General features: G+C 38.8%; 3 protein-coding genes and 1 pseudogene across 3 annotated transcripts; 2 read left to right on the top strand and 2 right to left on the bottom strand.

The window, feature by feature from the left end:
- Positions 1 to 2043: 2043 nt before the first annotated feature.
- On the bottom strand, positions 2044 to 7207 carry LOC113063721 (aristaless-related homeobox protein-like). Its single transcript, XM_026234050.1, has 5 exons — positions 7033 to 7207; positions 6168 to 6675; positions 5395 to 5440; positions 2563 to 2858; positions 2044 to 2450 (listed from the first exon to the last, which is right to left on the bottom strand). The coding sequence occupies exons 1-5, from the start codon at positions 7166 to 7168 to the stop codon at positions 2210 to 2212; spliced, it is 1227 nt and encodes a 408-aa protein (XP_026089835.1). The 5' UTR covers positions 7169 to 7207; the 3' UTR covers positions 2044 to 2209.
- Positions 7208 to 8608: 1401 nt separating this feature from the next.
- Positions 8609 to 9606, top strand: LOC113063639 (sperm-associated antigen 16 protein pseudogene; annotated as a pseudogene).
- A 4363-nt stretch (positions 9607 to 13969) lies between these two features.
- On the top strand, positions 13970 to 18313 carry LOC113063984 (coiled-coil domain-containing protein 82-like). The gene is made up of 7 exons (XM_026234456.1): positions 13970 to 14848; positions 16013 to 16280; positions 16409 to 16501; positions 17005 to 17129; positions 17262 to 17432; positions 17536 to 17745; positions 17837 to 18313. The coding sequence occupies exons 1-7, from the start codon at positions 14303 to 14305 to the stop codon at positions 17900 to 17902; spliced, it is 1479 nt and encodes a 492-aa protein (XP_026090241.1). The 5' UTR covers positions 13970 to 14302; the 3' UTR covers positions 17903 to 18313.
- Positions 18314 to 18316: 3 nt separating this feature from the next.
- On the bottom strand, positions 18317 to 20301 carry LOC113063985 (proteasome maturation protein-like). The gene is made up of 6 exons (XM_026234457.1): positions 20198 to 20301; positions 19617 to 19717; positions 19474 to 19534; positions 18883 to 18984; positions 18686 to 18779; positions 18317 to 18515 (listed from the first exon to the last, which is right to left on the bottom strand). The coding sequence occupies exons 1-6, from the start codon at positions 20198 to 20200 to the stop codon at positions 18448 to 18450; spliced, it is 429 nt and encodes a 142-aa protein (XP_026090242.1). The 5' UTR covers positions 20201 to 20301; the 3' UTR covers positions 18317 to 18447.
- Positions 20302 to 21137: the final 836 nt, after the last annotated feature.

A 21137-nucleotide genomic window follows, 5' to 3' on the forward strand; every position in this document is an offset into this window, starting at 1 on the left:
TATGAGTCCACAATCATGGGTTCGTTGGCTGGTTCTGGGGAGCTGATGTTCTCTGGTCGGCAGAGAGGTGTGGAGGAATGCTCCTGGCCCTGGTGCTCTTCTAAGCACGACTGCATACGAGTGGTGAAGCGGATGGACAGCTGGATGAATCGCTCGAGGCCGATGGTATCCTCGTATGCAGCGAGATGCAACCGCACTCTGGGTTCCAGTCCTTGGCGGTAGGTAGTTAGCAAGGCTTTTTTGTTCCATCCACTGGAGGCCACCAGAGTTCTGAACTGTAAGGCATATTCATTGACAGACATTTTCCCTTGTTTTAAAAATTGTATAGCTTCTCACCTATCGAGGAATCCCAGGCAGGTCTGCCGAAAACAACATCGCGGAAATGTTTGATGAAGCTAGAATATGACTGAATCACTGGGTTATTTTGAGTCCAGAGAGAATCTGCCAACAGTAATGCCTTGCCTTGTAATTGAGAAATGATGAATGCTAACTTAGAGCGGTCCGTTGGATACGAGAACGTTTGCATCTCCAGGACCAGTGAACACTGAAGCAGGAAACCGCTGCATTCCTCTGCCAAACCAGAGTGGGACTGGCGTGCACGGCAGGTGACGGAGGGATGACGGGATCGGCGGAAGTGCTCACTGGTGGTGGGGATGCTGGTTCGGAAATGAGTGTCCGACGGAGTGCATCAACCAGGTCTTGGAAGGGGTCCGTGAGGCTCATACTTGTGTCTCTCGGTGCTGGTCCGGTCATCTGTTACGGATCACTCAAGAGACAGAGGAGTAACAGATGAAGGTGTTTATTTTTAAGACACAAGCAGAGGAGCAGGCAGTGAGGAGTGGATGGGTGTTGGGATCCGTGCCAGGAAGGTAGTGACTTCGAGAAGGCTAGGTGAACCACACACACGCACTGTAGGGGAATCGGTATCTTTGGAGGCAATCCTTAGAGAGAAGGTAGAAGAGGAGTTAGTCCTAATAGTTAGCACACAGGAATGATCTTTTCGCGAACGTGACCGGACAATGACTGGGTGCGTGTGTGTGGCTTAAATGGTGCAGTGCTGATGAGTGGATGATGAGGTGCTGGTGGTGATGGCTAGTACTCAGGTGAGGGTGTAGGCTGTGATTTTGTGGAGGTGGAACCTGGCGTGTTTGTAACATAATTAGAGTGAATAGTGAAAATAAGTATTTAACATTAAGGCCTAGATTACATGGACACCAATAGAGGTGTTAAAGCTCTAAATTTAGCCTTTCTTCACAGCAATTCCCATGGCTCCAATGACCACTTGTTCCTATAAAGAGCTGGAAAGTAGTAGAAATAAATAGAAAAAAATAATAATTATTAAATAAAATGCTGATCTTTCTTTTTTTATCGCGGGTATTATGGTTTTCTAAATTCCATCAATAATTTTCAGAGAAAAATCTGTTCAGTACCTTGCAATCAACTAAAACACTGATAGCCTACATCCGCCAAGTAAAGATGCGTATTTAGTGCACAATTCAGAATATGCAACTTGAAAATGCAACTTTTGTGGTTGCAGAAAGGTTGCTTGAAAAGCATTTTCCATTTTTATTTTTTATTTTTGTGTGTGTGTGTAATATATATATTTTTTTTTCACTTTCACATGATCTTATTTCCCCCGGCTAATTCATCAGGAGAAGCATATGGATATTTTGTTAATTTCCCTGAATGGTGGCTCATTGGTTTAACAAAATATAAATAAAGCTCATTGTAATACATGGCAACAAAATAATACCAAAACTATTTTAGTACTATTCTGCGAATGCAGAAAGTGCAGCCTTAAAATATATATATTAATACTCTATAATGCAGAATAAATGCATGTAGAGTAAAACATCCCTTTAACTGTTACAGAACAACTCTTAAAAAGTGTTCAATTTGTAATAGATTAAAGCAGCTTGTACCATTGATTTTTTCATGTTTGGCTGTTTGTTGGTTGTTGTATCGATTTACTAATGCAAAACAGGATGAAATTCATTATTATCTTATCAATCAATAATTAAAAAAAAAAAAAATCAGCCCTATTTAGCAACCAACAATAAACAACTGAAAAAAGCTTTAGAATGCTAATGCTAAACTTCCACAAGACTGAAAACTTCATGTGTTTATTAATGTATCTATTAATACATTTCTATTTATCAGTGCTTCTGCTTGACTTTGGTCTTTGCCATCTCTCATTTGAGAGTGAGTCTTAGCACTCCTCTTTTCCAGCCGTTCCAGCAGCTGTGATGTGAGTCAGCTGAGCAGAATGTTCCTTTGCTTTGAGACGCAGTGCTGCTATACTGGAAGCACGGAAATCCACTGTTGGGGAGTAAGGTAAGGATGGTAAAGAGGAGAGAAGGTTGTTGGTGAGGTGAGAGCGTTGAATTGGACCCTCAATGGCAGGAAGGGGTATCCTTTGCAGTCCCATTGGACCTAAGCTTGTAAAAAGTCTGATGAGAAATGTAACAAAATATATTATAACCATTATGAAGTGTGAAAGGTATGTATAAGGTAAAGATAAATAAACTATGTTTTTTTTTTGAATATGCAGATGAACCTCACCTTCCAAAAGCAGGGTTAATGAAAGCAGGATGTCTAAACATGGCCACCCCTAAGAAAGCACTGAAGCCATGAGGGGAGGCAGGGTTTAGGGGAGGCTGAGCCAGTCTTTGTAGGGGGGCAGGCCAAGATGAATCAATAGCTGAATGTGGATTTGGGACAAATGTATTCCCACTCAGGTAATGACACAAGGACTGTGGAGCAGAGGGGGTTCTAGTGTACTGTAGGCTCAGAGTGTGTGACTGGAACCCCGCTTTTTCCCTTTTCCTCCATTTTGCTCGTCGATTCTGAAACCAGACCTTGAGAGGAAACAATGCTTTTGTCAATAACAAGTAGTTACGAGTTGCTGTTGTTGTTTTGTTAGTTTTTTTTATTTTTATTGTACATTTAGTAAATAAATAGTCACACCAAGCTATTGTCAGTATTGGGGAAAGTTACTTTTAAAAGTAATGCATTACAATATTGCGTTACTCTCTAAAAAAGTAACTTTTTATGGAAAGTAATGTGTTACATTACTTTTGAGTTACTTTCAAGTTACTTTTTAAATATGAGCAGGGCTTGATTGTTTTTAATATAAGAAGTTCTATTTATAGCAAATATAAAAGCCCTGTCACACCAAAAAGTATAATGAATATGTAACGATACAAATCTCCATATTCATCGGGAAGAAGGAGGCGGGAACCGGCGCACAATCAAAAAGCACTTTAATAATCAAAAGTAAATACAAAACGGCGCACCAGCCCCTCACGGACGACTGGTGCGCATAAATAAAAGCCAAACACATAAACTAATGTCCCAGGCCTGGTCCTCTCTCGTCCTTCACGGTCGTCGCTCCAGTTTTATATCCTTCCATCTCCTACGTGGGACTCGATACTGGCGGTGGGGCTCAGGTGTAGCTCATCTCCAATCACTACACCTGGCCTCACTCCTCGTTCCCACGCCTCTCGGCCCCGCCCCACTCGCCACATACCCCCATCGCCCCTCGCAGGCCGGGGGGTACTCCCGAGACTGCGCTCTACTCCCCCCCCCCCCCTTCCCTCCGGGGGAGACCGCTCACGGGGACCTGCGGGAACCTGGGGGTAGGACAGACGAGGCGAGAGAAAAGGAGATGGAAGGAGGAGCGACAGGGACGAGAGAGGGGAGAGAGGAAAAAAAAAAAAAAAAAAATCCGGTTCCCAGACGCACTGCTGCTCGGCCCTCCACCGGCTGGGTGATCTCCTCCGCGGTGCCCGGCGGTGGCACTGGACGGCCCTCGGCGGACGGCACGACTCCTCCGCCGCCCGGTGGACGGCGACGGCTCCTCCGATTTTGGGCAGCGGCAGGAGTCCCCCGTTCCCTGCCCCTCCGGATTCCGTCACGGAGGCGGCAGGCTCCGGCCCCCTGGCGAACGGCGCCGACTCCTCCGCTCCCTCACGGACGGCAGCCGCCCCTCCTTGTCGTGGGCGGTCGGCAGCGAGCTCGCCCGTCCCCGGCAACTCGCTCCAGCCCACCGCCTCGAGCGTCCATGGCGGCACATACCTCGCCAGCTCGAGGGCACCGCGGATTCACCACAGCGGCGAGGGATCTTCAGCAGCGCGTCCCTCCTTCTCCCGGGCTTCGGCACCACTGTAACGATATCCAAATCTCCATATTCATCGGGAAGAAGGAGGCGGGAACCGGCGCACAATCAAAAAGCACTTTAATAATCAAAAGTAAATACAAAACGGCGCACCAGCCCCTCACGGACGACTGGTGCGCATAAATAAAAGCCAAACACATAAACTAATGTCCCAGGCCTGGTCCTCTCTCGTCCTTCACGGTCGTCGCTCCAGTTTTATATCCTTCCATCTCCTACGTGGGACTCGATACTGGCGGTGGGGCTCAGGTGTAGCTCATCTCCAATCACTACACCTGGCCTCACTCCTCGTTCCCACGCCTCTCGGCCCCGCCCCACTCGCCACAGAATAATTCTCAGGCTGAAGGAAAAGTAAATTCACGGCTGTAACAGTAGAACATAGGAGAAGAAGTTTCAACACTCTTCAGCAATAATAATAATAATAACAATGAAGCATAATTGTTAGTTTATCTAGTCATTTTTGCTTTTTTAGTATGGTTGAACTGGATCAGTAAAGGTCAGCATCAAAAAAAAAATAGTTAATAAAACGGGATTAGATATATTTGTGTTATTTAACATATTTTAATAATTGCAGGTTTGCTTGCTTTTCTGAATATGAATTTCATTTTGAATTCATTTTGATGAACACTAATTTGTGTGTGTGTGTGTGTGTGCGTGTGCGTGTGTGTGTGTGTGTGTGTGAGTGAGTATATAGGATGAATTAATGCACATTCACATTTAGTCTAGAACTACATCATGTTCACACAGCGCATACAACGCTTCCAAAGCCTACTTCTGATTTCTTCCAATATGGGGACAAGAGAATTATCAGTCAATATATCGGAAAACAAAAGTAACTGGCGTTACCTTTTTGAAAATGTCTTGTAAATTAAAAAGTAATGCGGTACTTCATTAGTTACTTGAAATAAGTAATCTGATTACCTAACTCGCATTTCTTGTAATGCGTTACTCCTAATACTGCTAGAGTTACCAGACAAATTAAGGCATCTTTTATAGACTAGTCTTAAATTGAATAATGTTGGGTATTACAGAAATAAACTAATTTTATATATTTTTGCATCCCTGATATTATCCTAAAGGAACAGTCCACCCATTCATTGATGTGATTTTTTTATGCTTAATTCTTGTTGAGGTATCACTGTGCCCAGTCGTGAACAGTGAAAGTGAACAGATTAATAGTGAATGTTGGAAAGGGTGAAATTAATAAGAAAGTGACTTACTTGCACTCGTGCTTCTGTAAGATCAAGTCTCATTGCTAATTCCTCCCTTAAATTAGAGAGAAAAAACAAGTTGTAGCCTAGGTGTGTAGCATGTCCTGATTTTGCTGAGTTAGATGTGTTCCTAGGTCAACATATTTTGTTGACCCTGGAACAACATTTTACTCCAAAAATATATTCTTGACCATATCCCTACACCTAAACCTAACCCTAACCATGAGTAATCCCTAAAATCAGAGGAAATGATAGATGAATGACACTGATGTACAAGCACTAAACAGTGATTTTAAGCATAAACTCAAATCTGATTGGTTAATCACAATGTTGTTCCAGGGACAACAAAGATGTTGTCTCCCTTGGTAAAATCAGGTTCTGCTAGGTGTGTACATCCAGATTTTACTAAGATTGACAATTAATTTTACTAAAATTAAAAATATATTTTTTTATTCGTGACAAATATAAAAATTCTAACAGGTCCTGTGCTATTGAAACTGTTAATGTTACGAAGTAGTGACAAAAAATTATTTATAGGCTTACAATTAAGTAAAAATAAATGTAAAAATAAAAGCAACAGATAAAATCGAAATTATTTTTCTAGGTTTTTTAATTTATTTTATATAAGCCTATTCAATTTTCATATTATATATTTTAATATCAGTACTGAAAATGGTGCTGTCTTATGTGACGGATGGTGCCTCCCCACCATCATGGATGTTTTTTTTTTTGCATAATATTAAAGAATAATCGTCTATAAGTTGTGCCTGGTGTTGCGTTACCTTGTGAAAACATCTGGATAGTGAGTCTTTTGAAAAGCTCTTTCCAGCTCCCCAAGCTGATAGCTGGTAAATGTGGTCCGGTATCTCCTCTGTTTTCGTTTTAACATCCCATCTTCAGTGTCACTTCCCGCTGATAAATTAGTTTGCTCGCTGTTCTTCAAATATGCATGTGTTTCTTGCAGTCTCATTAGACCCGGAGACACAGTTGTCTCTCTACATTGTCTTTCATTGTCGGTTTCTTCCTCCTCCGGTCTTGGCGGGGGACTGGATGCGTCTCTAAAGGACTGAGAAGAATGATTCTGATACGTTCTCGCACGACTGATGTTTACTACAGAGGCCTCTGTAATTTTACATTTTCCACAAGCAGTGTGTAGCAGTCTTGGGCCCGCTGCTTTATTGTCGTCTGTGTGAGTGTCTCTGGAGGAGTCTGTCAACGGGGTGAAGTGGCGACGGAACTTCGGCGGCAGGTGCATGTCTGGTTGAAGGGGCCAAAAACTGTTTGGTGTTCCTGTGAGCAGAAATTATTTATCTATATAAGTATCAACTGGATAAATTAAGATAAGATGTTTGAAAATTGAATTAAACTACAGAATAGCCTACTCCTCCTAGGCTACTCCCTACTATAATTTAATAATCTGCCTGTTTCGTATTTAATGAGTTGGCTACGCTATAGCACTGCAAATTGTTATTGTAATTAGTTATAGCAAATAGTATGCAGTAATGAATAGCCTAACCATAGGATAGTTCAACAAGTTGACCATTAAAATAAATTCTAAGGAAATAGCTAGCTATTTTTAAAAAATGCAATCCAGTGGACAATATGTAAAAACACTTAAAACACAAAGTTAAAGAATAAACGACTAACCTTTAACATTTAAGGGACTTTTCCTTCCTAGAAGGCTGTCGATGCAGTACGAGGACAGAGTAGGTGATTTACATTTGCAATTTGTTTGGTCTGGATTATCCCCCTCTGATTCGTTGCTCATATCTCTGGGTTTCATGAAGGCTACATAAGAAGCCAGTGATCCATTGGACACGCGTCCTGGTGCTCTCGCGGAATGATCCTTGCAAAATGTAGCGCACGCCGACCTTTGTACCGATGCTTCAGCTTCCAAAACTCATACAGCATCTGATTGGTTCTTTGGTGAAAGGCTCTGCCTCAGGCTGTGTCGTTAAATTTAAAGATAGCCACTTGTCGTTTTGTATGAAAATTCTAACATTTTTTTCAATTCTTAACTTATTTAAACATTTAGCAGATTTAATAGTAACCATAAGCCCACTACTTTAGACTATCAATAATAATAATAATAATAATAATAGGTAGGCCATTATTATTAGCTACTTTGAATAGGCTATAACCTATATTAAAATTAGGGTGGCCATATGCGCCGTTCATACGGGACACGTCCTTGACAGAATTAATATTAGCTACTTAAAACATTCAAAGCAGTTTTACCAATAACATGCACGTAGGCTACATAATCAACGAATTCGTGGGGCTGCGCGTGATAAGGTGGTGAGAACTACAGGGAACGATCAAAGCGATGCAAAAATGCGCATGTGTTTGTTAGTTTATTTGACTTGAAGCGTCGTTGCGCGCCGATCAAAAAAGACACCAAAGTAATTGCGAGAGCGATTCGAAAGCATAAAGAGCCGCCTGCTCTGTTCTCGCATTCATGAATATCACACAACAATCGACCTGAACAGTGCAAACAGACAAATCCTGGCCGGGACGTTTCCCGTATGAACGGCGCAAATGTCCACCCTTATTTAAGCATATGATCAATATTGCTTGTATTGCTTCCAATTGTATTTACTAACAAACTTAATTTAAAAAAGCAAAAATAAAGAAAGAAAGAAAGAAAGAAAGAAAGAAAGAAAGAAAGAAAGAAAGAAAGAAAGAAAGAAAGAAATCCACTGGTCCTTGAGTGCCATCTACTGTGTAATTATATGTTTATGTTTAATTAAGATATAAAACTATAGTTTATTGTTTTGTGTCGATTTTATACATTTTATTATTTAAATTATAGGTGCATTTTTTAATAAATGATGTAAAAATAATATGGAACATGGTCACGGTCTAATTGTCACCATGAAACAATACACAACATTTATGGCACAACAAAGAGACGTGTAAAATGGCAGATACAAGGTAGGTAGCAAAAGGTAGTTGACGGTCCATATTACCTCGAGAAAGTTTTTATTCCAGAAGACTCTGTGGAAGACTATAAATACGATGAAGTGACTGTCGCCAACGTACTCCGCATACCTGAGGAGGAAGAGGACTTGAAACTGGGATCAAACTGATGCCACTGAAATCACAACACCTGATTGTTATAAAGAGGCTGCATTTGAAGCTGGAGAAAAAAAGAGTATAAAAGTTTATTGAGGACACTTAAGAGCTGAAAAAACATGATCTTACGATCTTTCTTTTCTAACTAAATGAGAAGTAGGCAGCTGTGAGTCAGAAGATGCTGGTTAGTCTGGAGAGAGACAAAGTTGTCAGCCAGGTTCAGAACATGGACATCTCTCTACGTACCACACATTCTCTTCCCAGGTACCTGAACATCTCTAAAATCCTCTAAAATGCTACAACAAAGAAAAAAATAAGTCCAGAAAAAGGCACACACCTCTCATGTGACATCAAATGATGCTATAAAAGACCCCTACAAAAACACAAGAATCTGTATTCCCAGCCAGCGCTCGAGTCCATCCCTAATTGTCGCAAATCAATTCTCTTTCCTCACTAAACGCCAAATCAGCCAGCTTCTCTCTCTTCAGGTCTTTTAAAGCACACTCAATGGCAGTAAACTTCCTCACTCTCCACCCCCGTACAATGATAGTAGCCTCCTTAAGTGATGACCAGCTTTGGAGATTATGGGGAATACCAGAGGGAGAGGTGATCATGACTGGTAAGGGTCACACTGATTTGCTGTCATCCTGTAGTTTCCATCCCAGCGGTGATTACTTGGGGATCACAAGTGGAGACACCACAGTCAATAAATGTGGGACTTTGCTCAAGGTTAATGTGTGATCAGTTTGGAGGGACAGATTCAGACCACCTGGGCCTGTTCCTTCCATTCCTATGGTGATTTTGTGGCCTCTTGTTAACACGGCTAAAGTGTGGGACTTGAATAGTGAGCGTTGCCGCTGGACTCTGCATGGACGTATTGACTCGGTGAACATTCTACTTACCTGATCAGCAGACAAGACCCTCTCTCTTTGGGATGGCCATGCTGGATTGTGTGTCCAGACTTTCTATGGGCATTCATTCAACTACGCAACTTTCAATGCCACAGGTGACACGGTTGTTTCTTGTGACTCTTTTGGGGTGGTCAAATGGGGTGAAGCTCATGAAGATGCCATTCAGAGTGTCATTTTTGATCATAAAAGGGGAATTGAATACCTTCTATCGGCAGGCTCTTATATTGGCATTTAAATACATTCTGACATACTTTGTTACTGATAAATATATATTTATTTGTTAAAACAAATACATTGTTTCCTGTACACAAACCTCTATATTCTGGAAGAATTTCATAATAAGATTTAAAGAACTAAATTAAACAACTATTAAAAGCAATATATAGAAAGAATATATATATATATATATATATATATATATATATATATATATATATATATATATATATATATATATATATATATATATATATAAACTTATTTTCCTTAAAAACATTTAACTTCTTTGTGTTAGGTTGTTGTTTGTTGTTGGGCCACTGAATCTGTTTATATTAACAAGATAAGCAGATGCCTTGAAGCAGATACAATGCCTTGTATTTGTCACTATTTTGTTCCAATAATTTTTTTTTTTTTTTTTGGGCATGTTTGGCAGATCAGGTCAGAGAGAGTGAAAAACGTACCTGGGCGAAAAAAGAAGCATGAACAGTGACAATCATTATGGCTGGAGATTGCTCAATTCTCGCTCCAACCTTCCTCAGAAATAGAAACAGTGGTAAAAGCACTCATAATCCATGCTAACTCCCATCCACTTTTGGAGGAAATACACCTGCTGCTGAGAAAGCCCTTGTTGGTCACTCATCAGTCAATAAGATCCTGTGTTTACTCAACAATCTATTTATTAAAATATTGCATAAATGTTAGATTTATTGAACAAAAATATGCATTTAAAAAAATATAAGAAGTTTGTAGAGTAGGACATAAAACAAGCAAATAATTTGGAACAAAGGCGGCTCTCTAGGACAACATTAAAATCACATAAATATCCCAAGGTATGAAACTAAACTTTGCTCTCAGCCAAAAATATGTAAACTCGATAAAGTATTTCAATACAAGCATTTTGGTCAAATATTATTAATGCAATGAATAGACCTTAGTCAGGTTGGACATCATATTACAATTTAATGTAGATTAATTTGGGACTGTAAAATAGACTTTACAATACCATTAAAAGTTGAATGTAGATGATATGATTAAAACCTTCCTCACTCCTGATTGCAAAACTACTTTTAGAGAATTATAAGGTAAGACTCTGAAGGTAAAGGTAAGGGAAATGCTGCTGCCTTGCAGGAAAACCATTTCTGTACTTTTTAAAGTTTACTTATAAGTTCTGTGCAATAATTCTGTATAACTTGATTATGAATGTGTAGTTATTTTGGTTAAACACCAAGATGCTGTAAAGCAGATGCTGCTGATCAATCTGGATAAAAGACACCCAACATCTTAAAGACTCTGAATTCCCAACAAGACTTGAAGTTTAGTGCATGATTTGTATGGACTACATTTATGATGCTTTCATGCTGTGGATTCATGATTAATACTATGAATGTTTATTTTATTTTATTTTATTGTATTGTATTTTTTGTCAAAATGAACTTGGGAAAAGCATGAACTACTTCTGAACTTCTCCTTTGGTGGTATTAGCCACTATCAGGTAAACCAATTTGATATCCTCTCCAAAGGCAATTGCTACTTTTAACAGTTAATCTTAGTCACTGTCTGCAGCTGAATCATATCCTGAAATGCTTCAAACAGTAAATAGACGGACATATAGTGTATCTCACATTTGTGATGTAACTTACCTGGTATTACTTACCTGGTAAGTGTATATTATTATTATATAATGTATGCATTTTTGAGTGTATAAAAATGATAATTATAAACTGGTAAAACGAGAAGCTTAACTTCTCTGTAATCATAACTTCTTCTTAAGCATAATATGAATGGGAATATTTCCAGATTATTCCAGATTGTTTTATATTTTTTCCAATTAAAAAGCAAATTCTGTGTTTATTTTCAAACAGGTTTAATATTTTTTTTTTTTTTAGGAGGAATCATCATGCCAGTAAATACCCAGGAAACACTGGGGCCATGAGAAGATCTCCTGAGGCAGATAACCCAGAACCTTCTAGCACCAGAGTGACTTTAGCAGGAAAATCCTTGGAAATTTTAGGGATGGAGTTCACTTCTGGAGCAGCCCTGGCAGGATATTTGGGATCTGTGTCAGGAACCTTCAGAGTGACAGTTTGAGGAAGCTCTGGGACCAGTGAAGATATGAAAAGAGCATCCTGGGAGTTTCAGGTTGGGAACCTCTGTGGGGCCTCACCATATGTGCAGGAAATTGGGAGAGATGTCTGATTTTTACCTTTAACTTCAGACCTGTTTGTTTAGCTGTAAAACTGGGAAAGATTCCTGCATTATCCATGAGGCTAACTCTAATTAATCTAATCTAACTAATCTAATTTTCTGTTTGTATAGTTAAGAATTACAATAATTTTTCTTTGTTGTAATGAGGTTCTCAGCATCTAAGATGCCTGGCTAGAACATGACATCAACATCCATCAAACTGATGTCACTGTTGTCTAGGAAAAGGCTGGTAATAATGGCAAACTGCAGCACCCCAAGTGACCACACCGTTGCCTGCTTCCCATGGTATCTGCCCTTCTCAAAATAAACCAGAGGGCAGAACATTGCTGTCCCAGATGTAATGTGATGCAACTGTAGTTCTCCTGTTAGGACATGGGTGTGATCTCCACATACAAGTTCAAGTTGAGCTTTATTGTCATTCTGCTACATGTGGAGACATACAGTGGAACGAAATTTTGTGCCTCACAGGACCACGGTGCTACATAAATACAGCCTTACAACAAAGTAAAACAGTATAAACCTATACACAACTAACCTACTGACATACTTGACTATAAATATACTATATACAAATGTTTACCCATACATAAGGAAAAAAAAAAAACAGACTATACGAATGCTTCACATAATACCTATACACAACTAAACTACTGACAGATTTCGACTTTAAATATACTATATATAAATGTTTACCTATACATAAACTAAAAAATACAAACTATACAAATGCTACACAAACTCTATAATAAACTTCTGAATGACAGAACCTGAAGCCTGAATCAATAGTAGATAGATGTTGCGACTTGGACACCTCACCCCTCCAAGATACTTTGAAGGACTTATCCAAGAGGAAAGACTCGAACCACTGTAGTGCGGTTCATGAAATGCTCTTTGCCAAGAGGGTTGACAAGAGGATCTGGTGGTTAACCATGCCAAAAGCAACAGACAGACCAGCAAGATAAATATTGAAGATCTGGAACTCCACAGTTTTAAGGCTTCAACAACCGAAGAGCAGGGCAGTCTCATTTGAATGTCCACTTATGAGGCCAGACTGGTTGCTGTCCAGGAGGTTGTTCTGTGTAAGAAAAGAAAAGACTTGGTTTAACACAACTCGTTCAAGTGTTTTCAATGAATGGAAGAAGTGATACCGGTCTGTAGTTTTCTAAAAGTACTGAGTTAAGAGTGGATTTCTGAAGTAGTGGGTCTATCCAAGTCTGTTTAATTGCTGATGGAAAGACACCCGTGTGAAGGGATGTGTTAATAAAGTGAGTGTGTAGGTAAAACTGAATGAGAAATGGCTTGAAAGAGATGAGATATAATAAGATCAAGTGGACAAGTAGTAGGATGATTGGAAATTATCAGATTGGAGACATCTGCCTCTGAGAATGGAGATGGATGTGAGCAAGTGTATGTTTGCTGGAAATATGTGTTTGACAGTGTGTGGTGTGGAGAATTGTGGACTGATTGTTGTAATTTTATCAATAAAGAATGTGAGAAAGTTGTCAGTTGTTAGAGTTGATGAAGAAGGGGGAGGTAATTGTTTTAAAGAGAATGCAAGAGTTGTTGCAAAGAATTGTTAATTTTGTTGTGGTATTATATCCTTTTAGCAGTGGAGACATTAGCAGAGAAGGAAAAGAGTGACCGATACACACTTGTCAGTGTCAGTAGCGCTGTTAGCATCAAATGATGAGAACTCTATATATACCAAAGCTTGATTGTGCTCATGCACTCTTTTAATCTATGTTGCCTCTTTAGAATATTTCAACCTAACTGTTTAGCTATATATTACTAATTCAAGCTATAGGCTGCAGAGACTTGGTTTGAAAGCCCTGATTATTAATGCAGGTAGGAGCTTTAAGGATATTTAAAAGTGTGTAGTGCATCCTTTAGTTTGAATTCGTATTGGTCTGGTTGAAATTTTCGGTCAGTGTGCTTGGCAGTGTATGTGTAGGCTATACCTCTTTTTCAGATGTAGCCTACTAACATTAAAATACAGACATACACATTTACACAATTTAGAAAAAAAAATTGATAAATGAAAAGGCAAAACCGTTAAACAACGATAAAACCCTTGTCGCTAATAAAAATCGGATTCAATTATTCTCCTCGTCTTTGGGTGGCGCACTTGTGACAGCTGATGTGAAGCTATGGACGGAAGTGCGTATATACAAAAACACAGACACGCCCCCATGTTGTTGGCGGGTGTGGAATACTGTAGCAGGATGATACATGCTAATAAGCATATTTATTCAAATTACTCGTAAAATATTGATTGCAGCAATAGATTAAGCTTTATCTACATCTGCATACACGGATCAATTATTACGTATGAGAAAAACAGCTGAATAATCATTGACGAGACGGGAATGTAAATTGACAACGCGCACGCAAGCATGCAGTTGCTGATCATGTTTCTATAGATGCATAACAACTGGCTATAATAGAGTAAGTTAAAAAAAAAAGATTATCGTGGTAGTTTAATCAAGGGGCACCTTTTCTCTTTAAAAATGATGAGAAGCGTGGGAAAGCTTTTGGGTTTAAGGCGAAAATGCCCGCCTCCCAAGTCTCGCATTGACAGGAAAAAGACTCGCGTGAATCCCATTGATCGTATGCTGGATGACAGCGACGAGGGCTCGTACTCCAGCAACACGAGCGTCAGTTCAGAAAGTGAGTACCAGAACTCGGAAGATGAGCCGGGTACCTCCGATAGCTCTTACCGAGCACGGGAGAGTGACGGGGATGACAGCAGCGAGACGGATGAGAAATGCGCTGTGCCCCGACGACAGAGAAAAAGATCCGCCAACGCTCCTCCTCTAGATGACAGTGATTCCAGCGATTCTTCCAGCGACGTCGGCGGAGAGCCGCTCAGGAGAGTGTTGCAGAGAAAACGACTCAGGCTGCCGGAGGACTCCGAGGACGAGGCTCTGAGGGAGAAGAAGAGAGATGCAGAACTGAAAGAAGCTGCTGCCAAAAGAAGAGAGAGGAAGAATAAACTCATGGAGCTGTCAAAGAGAAGAAAGTCAGGCACCCCACGGCGCAGGCGCAGGACGTTGGTAAGTTGATAGGGACAGAACAAGAAAAAGTACTGTAGAAGCAGCACTTTTCTGGGTCAAGCATCATAACCAATTTCCTTGGTAAAACATCTGTGTGTGCATATATTTGAATTAAATATTTACATTTGCCATGCAGCTACTGCTATTTCCATGTTTCCATGATGTTACAGTGCCACCATTAGACCAAACAGCATCAATCTTAGTATGTTAAGCTACCCCAAGTATATGATTTACAGATGTATGTCAAATTTTGGGAAAGTTGGTCATCCATCCATCCATTTTCTATACCACTGTATCCTCTGCAGGGTTGAAGGGGGGCTGGAGCCCATCACAGCATCTAGGGCCGCAGGCCGGGGACACCCTGAAGTGATGGCCAGTCCATCACAGGGCTGAAATTTGCTAATTTTGTGCGTAATTTATTTAACTGAAAATAAATTAAGCTACCGTAGTCTTTTTTTTTTTTCATTTATGAGGTTGCCATGTTGATCAAAATTCATTGTGTTTGTGATATTGATGGTAAAGTATTTGATTTATTTATCCGGTCTTCTGTGCCTGAGAGAAAAACATGAGCATTAAGTTTTGTGACAGTTGGCCTATTGTTAACTTTATACTTGGGCCATTTTGATTGGTTGTTGGTGGCCATTGCTTTAAAATTTGCAGGTGTTCAGGTATTGCATACATATAAATACATACAATTTAATTTTAAATAATCATCAACTCTGAAATCAGCTTGACGAGACAGACTGCATGCATGTCCAGTTTAATAAAGATTGAGGGAAACCTAGGAGTACTGTACAATTATATCCATCTAATATGATGTATGACTTTCTTTGTAGAATTAGTGGGGAATTTCTAGGGCTGATGAATTCATGGATATAAAACAATCATTTCTGTGACACATGGTTCAGGAAAAGCTCAAATGTACTCTACAACCACCCAATGATCTAATTCATGTGACTTTTGTTAAATCCATGTGTAACTTTTAATGCAAATGAAAAAGTTTCAACCATTTACAATTTCCACTCTTTAGCAGTTTCGGCTTTAAGGTGGAACACATCTGTTATGTTACAATAATAATGGTAATGGTAACAGAAACCAAGCGGTTCCCTGAAAAAAGGTATTGGTAGATAACTGGATACCTTGTCTATTGGATCTTTTCTACAGGGTTCTGAAGAAGATGGAGAAGAGGAGAGAGAGGAGATCAAGGAGGACAACGTTGAAGAGCAGAGTAAAGCAGATGATTCTGATGATGAATCTAGTGTGAAAGAGAATGGGAGTCCTCTAAACAGCAGCGAGGAGGAAAAACTTGCTGATAGTAGTGATAGTCTGAAGGATTTTATTGTGGAGGAAGATGAACAGAAAAAGGATGAAGGTCAGGAGGAAGAGGGGGAGGCCAAAGACAAGACCTTTCTCTCTCACCTACCACGCCAATGTAAGACCACATGATACTGGCTTTTGTTTTGCTTACAATTTGGAATCCCAGTTTGCCTGTAACATTTGTTAATTTGAAAATCTAATTTCCCATTTTCCCATCTCACCTTGTTTTCCTTCCAATTACAGTTATCACAGGATCTCAGCTCACCCACTTTAATGTGGTGGTCAAAGCCTTGCTGATCAATGTACTGGACTCGAGCTTCCTCAAGTCACTTTACAGTAAGTATGTTTATCAATTTATTCCATATTTTTTAGCACTGGATTTAGAGCACTTTCCATAAGACACAGTAAAGGCATTTAGAATTTTATAAAAGATTTGTACTTTAGAAACTTCCATTAATTTCAGATTAATGAAAAAAAAAAGTATGTAATGTCATGGTTTCTACACAAATAATAAGCAGCACATCTGTGCAATATATGAATTTTCAGCAATGATAATTGCTAAGAAATATTCCTTGAGCACCAAATCAGCATATTACAATAATTTCTGAAGGACCATGAGAGACCGAAGACAAGTAATGGCTGCTGAAAACTCAAAGTTTCTTTAAATTGTAATAATATTTCAGAATATTAATGTAATTTTATTTAAATATATTTGATCATATAAATGCAGCCTTCAGAAACATTAAAAAGTCTTACAGACCACATACTTTTGAACAGTATTTTATATATATCTATATATATCTATATATATATCTCTGACGGTGTGTTGATGACTGCAGGTGGTGAACGAACAAAACGATACGCCCAGGAGATGAAATCATCATTGCTTCATTTTGATGAGCGACTGGTTCTTCCACGTCTGGAAAACCTGAAGCAGAGGAGCCGCTGGAAAGACCGTTACAAAGTAAGCCCTTTGTGTTTCTCTGTCTTTTTCATGGAAAGATGTCACATTTCTAAGTGATTGCTTGACTATTATCACCTGTATGTGGTGTGCAGATTACTTTCAAGTCTGTTTATCATTTCCATTTATGAAAAGGAAAGGGTAGAATGTTATCCCAAATTGCGGGTAATGATGACAAGGGTCCAGACGAAGGGATGCGAAGCCTGTGAGCTTCACAGAACGGGGCGCTTCACTGTGCGGCTCTCTGGCCAGTTGTACCACAACAACACCCTGCAGGAGGACCAGTTCATGCCTGATGATTCCCAGGTTGTTTTCCATGCAAATCACACATACAGCTCAACTATAAATTGTTTTGAAGACTTCCTTTCAAGCACTTGTTGATGGAATGCTTATTTGTTAACAATTGCAGAGTTTCTTTGTTGGCTCTGTCTGTGCCAGTCGTACGGAGGTCTACCATGCCCTAAAGCACTTTAAATACCATCTGTTTGAGAGGTGTCACACCGCTTTAGAAGCTCAGAAGGAAATACAGCATGGAGATACAGGAGAGGATGACGAACCAGTTAAGGACACAGTCAACAAAGTTTTTACTAAACTGCAGGATGGAGGATGGATCAGTGAGGTGTGAATATGTAACCTTCTTTCATGTGTCTTTAAGAGCTATTTAAATATGTATAAGCAAACTGATTCCTGTTTTCTTTCTATCCATTTAGCAATATGAGAAGTTTCAGGAGCATCTCAATTCTGCTGATTTCTTCCAGGAAGAAAAGCTGGACTGAAAGTGCTGAATTTTCCCTATTGGCAGTTTTATTTCTGTAAATATATATATTTTTTTGTCATATGAAGCATGGCTAACTTTTGAGTTGCTGAAAAGTGTGTGACCTTAAGATCTAGCATTTTAATTTTCTAATCATACTGCTGTGTAAATTGCTTCTGCATGATTGTTATAAATTAAGTACTGAGTATATACAAACAATAATACAGCCTAAAATGTAACAAGTTTGTCCGAATCGTGAGGATTACAAGAAAAAGACAACAGTATTTGACACGGAACATTGTGCTTTCAAAGATCTGTATGCTATTTTTATGCCTTCATTTATAAATAATCTCATTCTAATGCTTCTGTGTATATGCATCCAAGTAATTTTTCAGTGCTTCAATGTTCTTTTAATAAACAAGATTCATAACCAGTGTTCTGTTAAACGTTCATGTTTTGCAGCACAATTTCTGAATTCAAGTCTTACATTTTATTAGAAATTGTGGTCAAACAATGCATATAACACAGTCTACAGGCTTTGGTGAAAATAGTGCAGAAATGGCATCCTCACAGGACACCAAGCTTGTATTCGGTCATTATGTGAGGATCCCCCATCATCTCACTCTGGATAGGATCTGGAGGGGGGAATGTATATGAGACGTAGTATACTGCACAAAATCAACTTTAAAACTTCCAGCAATATCAGTGCAATACTTTTATAAAGCAAAAACATGCAAGGAACCACTTTTAATAACTTTGAGGACTGAATGGTAGTATGGAAGTAATAATTAATGTTTTTTCATACCGTTAAGGATGTCCTCAAAGCCAATGGTGTCATCAGCACCTCTGAGGGTATCCAGGGCCAGATTTGAGCTTGGCAGGAAGGGCAAACGCTGAATCTGAAAGCAAGCAAGTTAAATATTTAAATACAATAGTCTTCCATAATGAGTATAGGGTGTTTACAGTGTAATTTACATGTTTATGACACTTGGTTCGCAATACCTGTCTAGCCGCTCTGTACTCCATCTGTAGTTTAAGGGGTGCATGAAGACCCTGGATGTTCCTTAGTGTATTGAAATTCATCTTGTCCTGGTTAAGCTGAAACTGGTGTCACACAAGACAAGCTGATGTTACACTTTATTTTAAGGTGTCCTTGATAATTGTAATTACAAAAATAAGTGTAGAGGAAAACTAAAGAACACATATAGTTACTACAATGTTAGCTGCTTGTAATTATGTATAATTTACTAATAATACACACATTAATGTAATGTCTATTAATTTATTTTGGCTTATTATGTATGACAATGAACTGATACCTGTATGACAATGAGTTTTTGTAATGTTAGTATACTTTAAAGTCTACTTTTTACATATTTTAAATGTATTACAATGATGTAAAAATTATGTAATATATTTCTGTATTTAAGATGGTATACATCACTGTACATTTCAAGACTTTGCAAGAGCATTATCACCCCAATCATTTCTCCCCCATGTATTTATACATTTAGATGTTTTGTGTGTGTGTTTTTATAGGAGCATGTACATTAGCAAATGCACTCAAGAAGCCAAATCTTGAATTATACTCACATTTTTCTCAGAAAGCTCCAATGGATGACTTGGTAACAGCTCATTCTTTACACTTGAGAACCTATGATTGCATCAAATTAAAGGATTTAGTATACAAATTGGGAAGAAACAAACATTTACAGGTTTATATGACCCGAACATACCCTCTGCGTAGAGAGTCCTGAACCCCATAAGGACCCGCCTGTGGACACAGACCCGTCACAGGAACACTGTCCTTCAACTGAGAGCGCAGGCCACGGGTATTCTGCATAAAACACATAGTATTATAGAAACATTCAGAAAAGGAAGCTGATCTTAAAAATAAAATAAAAATCGCACCGTTGAAATGGCCTGAAAAAGACAATCAACACCTTACGTTAACGCACATTTCTGTCTCTTCAGTTAAGATTGCAAACTGAAAGTAAGGCCATAACGAATCACAATTTTTTTAGAAGCTAACGACTTATTTACAAAATTAATTCTCATATATATACATTTAAATACGGCAAATAATAAAACATCTAGACATCAAAGGGTAAATTATTTCTGCCCTGGAATATAAATAAACACTAACTGCTGTGCTACGCTATATTAGCTAGCTAATTAAGTTAGTACAAATAATCACATTATTAACGGTAAATGCATGTTGCACATTATACTAAGATCAGAAAATAAACACAAATTACCACCCTATAAAGTGCAACAAAAGAAAAAAATGTATTAACAAACTGGAGCTCTACAATACCATCTTCAAGCGAGGTTCGTCAATATGATCAGCATTAATTTACTTCCGGTCTTCTTCTTTTGATATTTTAACGGCGGTTGGCCTCCAGTTTATTGGTGCATTACCGCCACCTTCTGTTCCGGAATGTGGGTCAAACAGTAGGTTCACAGTCTAATTAGGTTATTACGTTAAGATGGTTAGTGTTTGTAAGTGAACAGGCTTTATGTTCCTTTTTATCTTTCACAAAGTGTTGGAGGATTTGGCCCAATGATTCATTAGAATGGCCTTTTAAGTTTTGATTTGAGGTGTTTTGGAAAATGCTGTACAAGCATAGTTTTACTCCACATAATGTTAAACCTTTGAATAGCAGGTGTATTTTACATAAGAGGAAATATTTATTTTATAAAGACTGGACAATTTTTAGTTGTCAAAGCTATTCCTGTTTTGAGGAATTTAATTATAGGGTGCAGAAGAAGAGGGAGGGGAGAAGGGGAAACATTTCTTATCATATAACCTATAATAAAAGCCCAGCTTTCCTTAAAAATGCTTAAATAACTCTAACCTGTGCTCTTTCAATCATACACCAATAGTTCCCAAAAAAAAAGAAAAAAGAAAAAAAAAAACAGGAATGGGGAGAGAATTTGTTTTTGTAGACTAATTTCCATGCATTCAAGGCTTGTTTGTGAAAATAAAACAACTTAAATGTGTTATTGATAGTGTCAAAGTCTAAAGCCTTAAGTCCTCCTTCTAAAACACTTCTGATTATGGTTTTCTTTTTAATATATTCTGTCTTGACTCTCCAAATAAATTTTATATGATGTCTATGGTGGTAACTGATAGAGCGTTTGGACAGCGTTGCTGTGTGACGTCAGACTTAACAAGCAGTCCTTGATTCATTCTGTACTCGTCCTGTGAGCGCCTTCAATAGGAATCAGAGTGGAACTGCATCCAGTTCAGAAGC

Source organism: Carassius auratus, chromosome 46 (genome assembly GCF_003368295.1).
Source record: "Carassius auratus strain Wakin chromosome 46, ASM336829v1, whole genome shotgun sequence".
Classification (NCBI taxonomy): Eukaryota; Metazoa; Chordata; class Actinopteri; order Cypriniformes; family Cyprinidae; genus Carassius; species Carassius auratus.

Bases quoted from the DNA above. Each gene is read 5' to 3' on its own strand.
- LOC113063984 (XM_026234456.1), top strand. From the start codon at position 14,303: ATGATGAGAAGCGTGGGAAAGCTTTTGGGTTTAAGGCGAAAATGCCCG. The intron at 16,281-16,408 runs GTAAGACCACAT...TTCCAATTACAG, and splicing joins CTCTCACCTACCACGCCAAT to TTATCACAGGATCTCAGCTC. The intron at 17,433-17,535 runs GTTGTTTTCCAT...TAACAATTGCAG, and splicing joins TCATGCCTGATGATTCCCAG to AGTTTCTTTGTTGGCTCTGT.
- LOC113063721 (XM_026234050.1), bottom strand. From the start codon at position 7,168: ATGAAACCCAGAGATATGAGCAACGAATCAGAGGGGGATAATCCAGAC. The intron at 6,676-7,032 runs GTTAGTCGTTTA...TTCTGCTCACAG, and splicing joins AAGTCCCTTAAATGTTAAAG to GAACACCAAACAGTTTTTGG. The intron at 2,451-2,562 runs GTGAGGTTCATC...ATTTCTCATCAG, and splicing joins ATTAACCCTGCTTTTGGAAG to ACTTTTTACAAGCTTAGGTC.
- LOC113063985 (XM_026234457.1), bottom strand. The intron at 19,535-19,616 runs GTATGTTCGGGT...ATGCAATCATAG, and splicing joins CAGGACTCTCTACGCAGAGG to GTTCTCAAGTGTAAAGAATG. The intron at 18,516-18,685 runs GTATGAAAAAAC...TCCCCCCTCCAG, and splicing joins CTTTGAGGACATCCTTAACG to ATCCTATCCAGAGTGAGATG.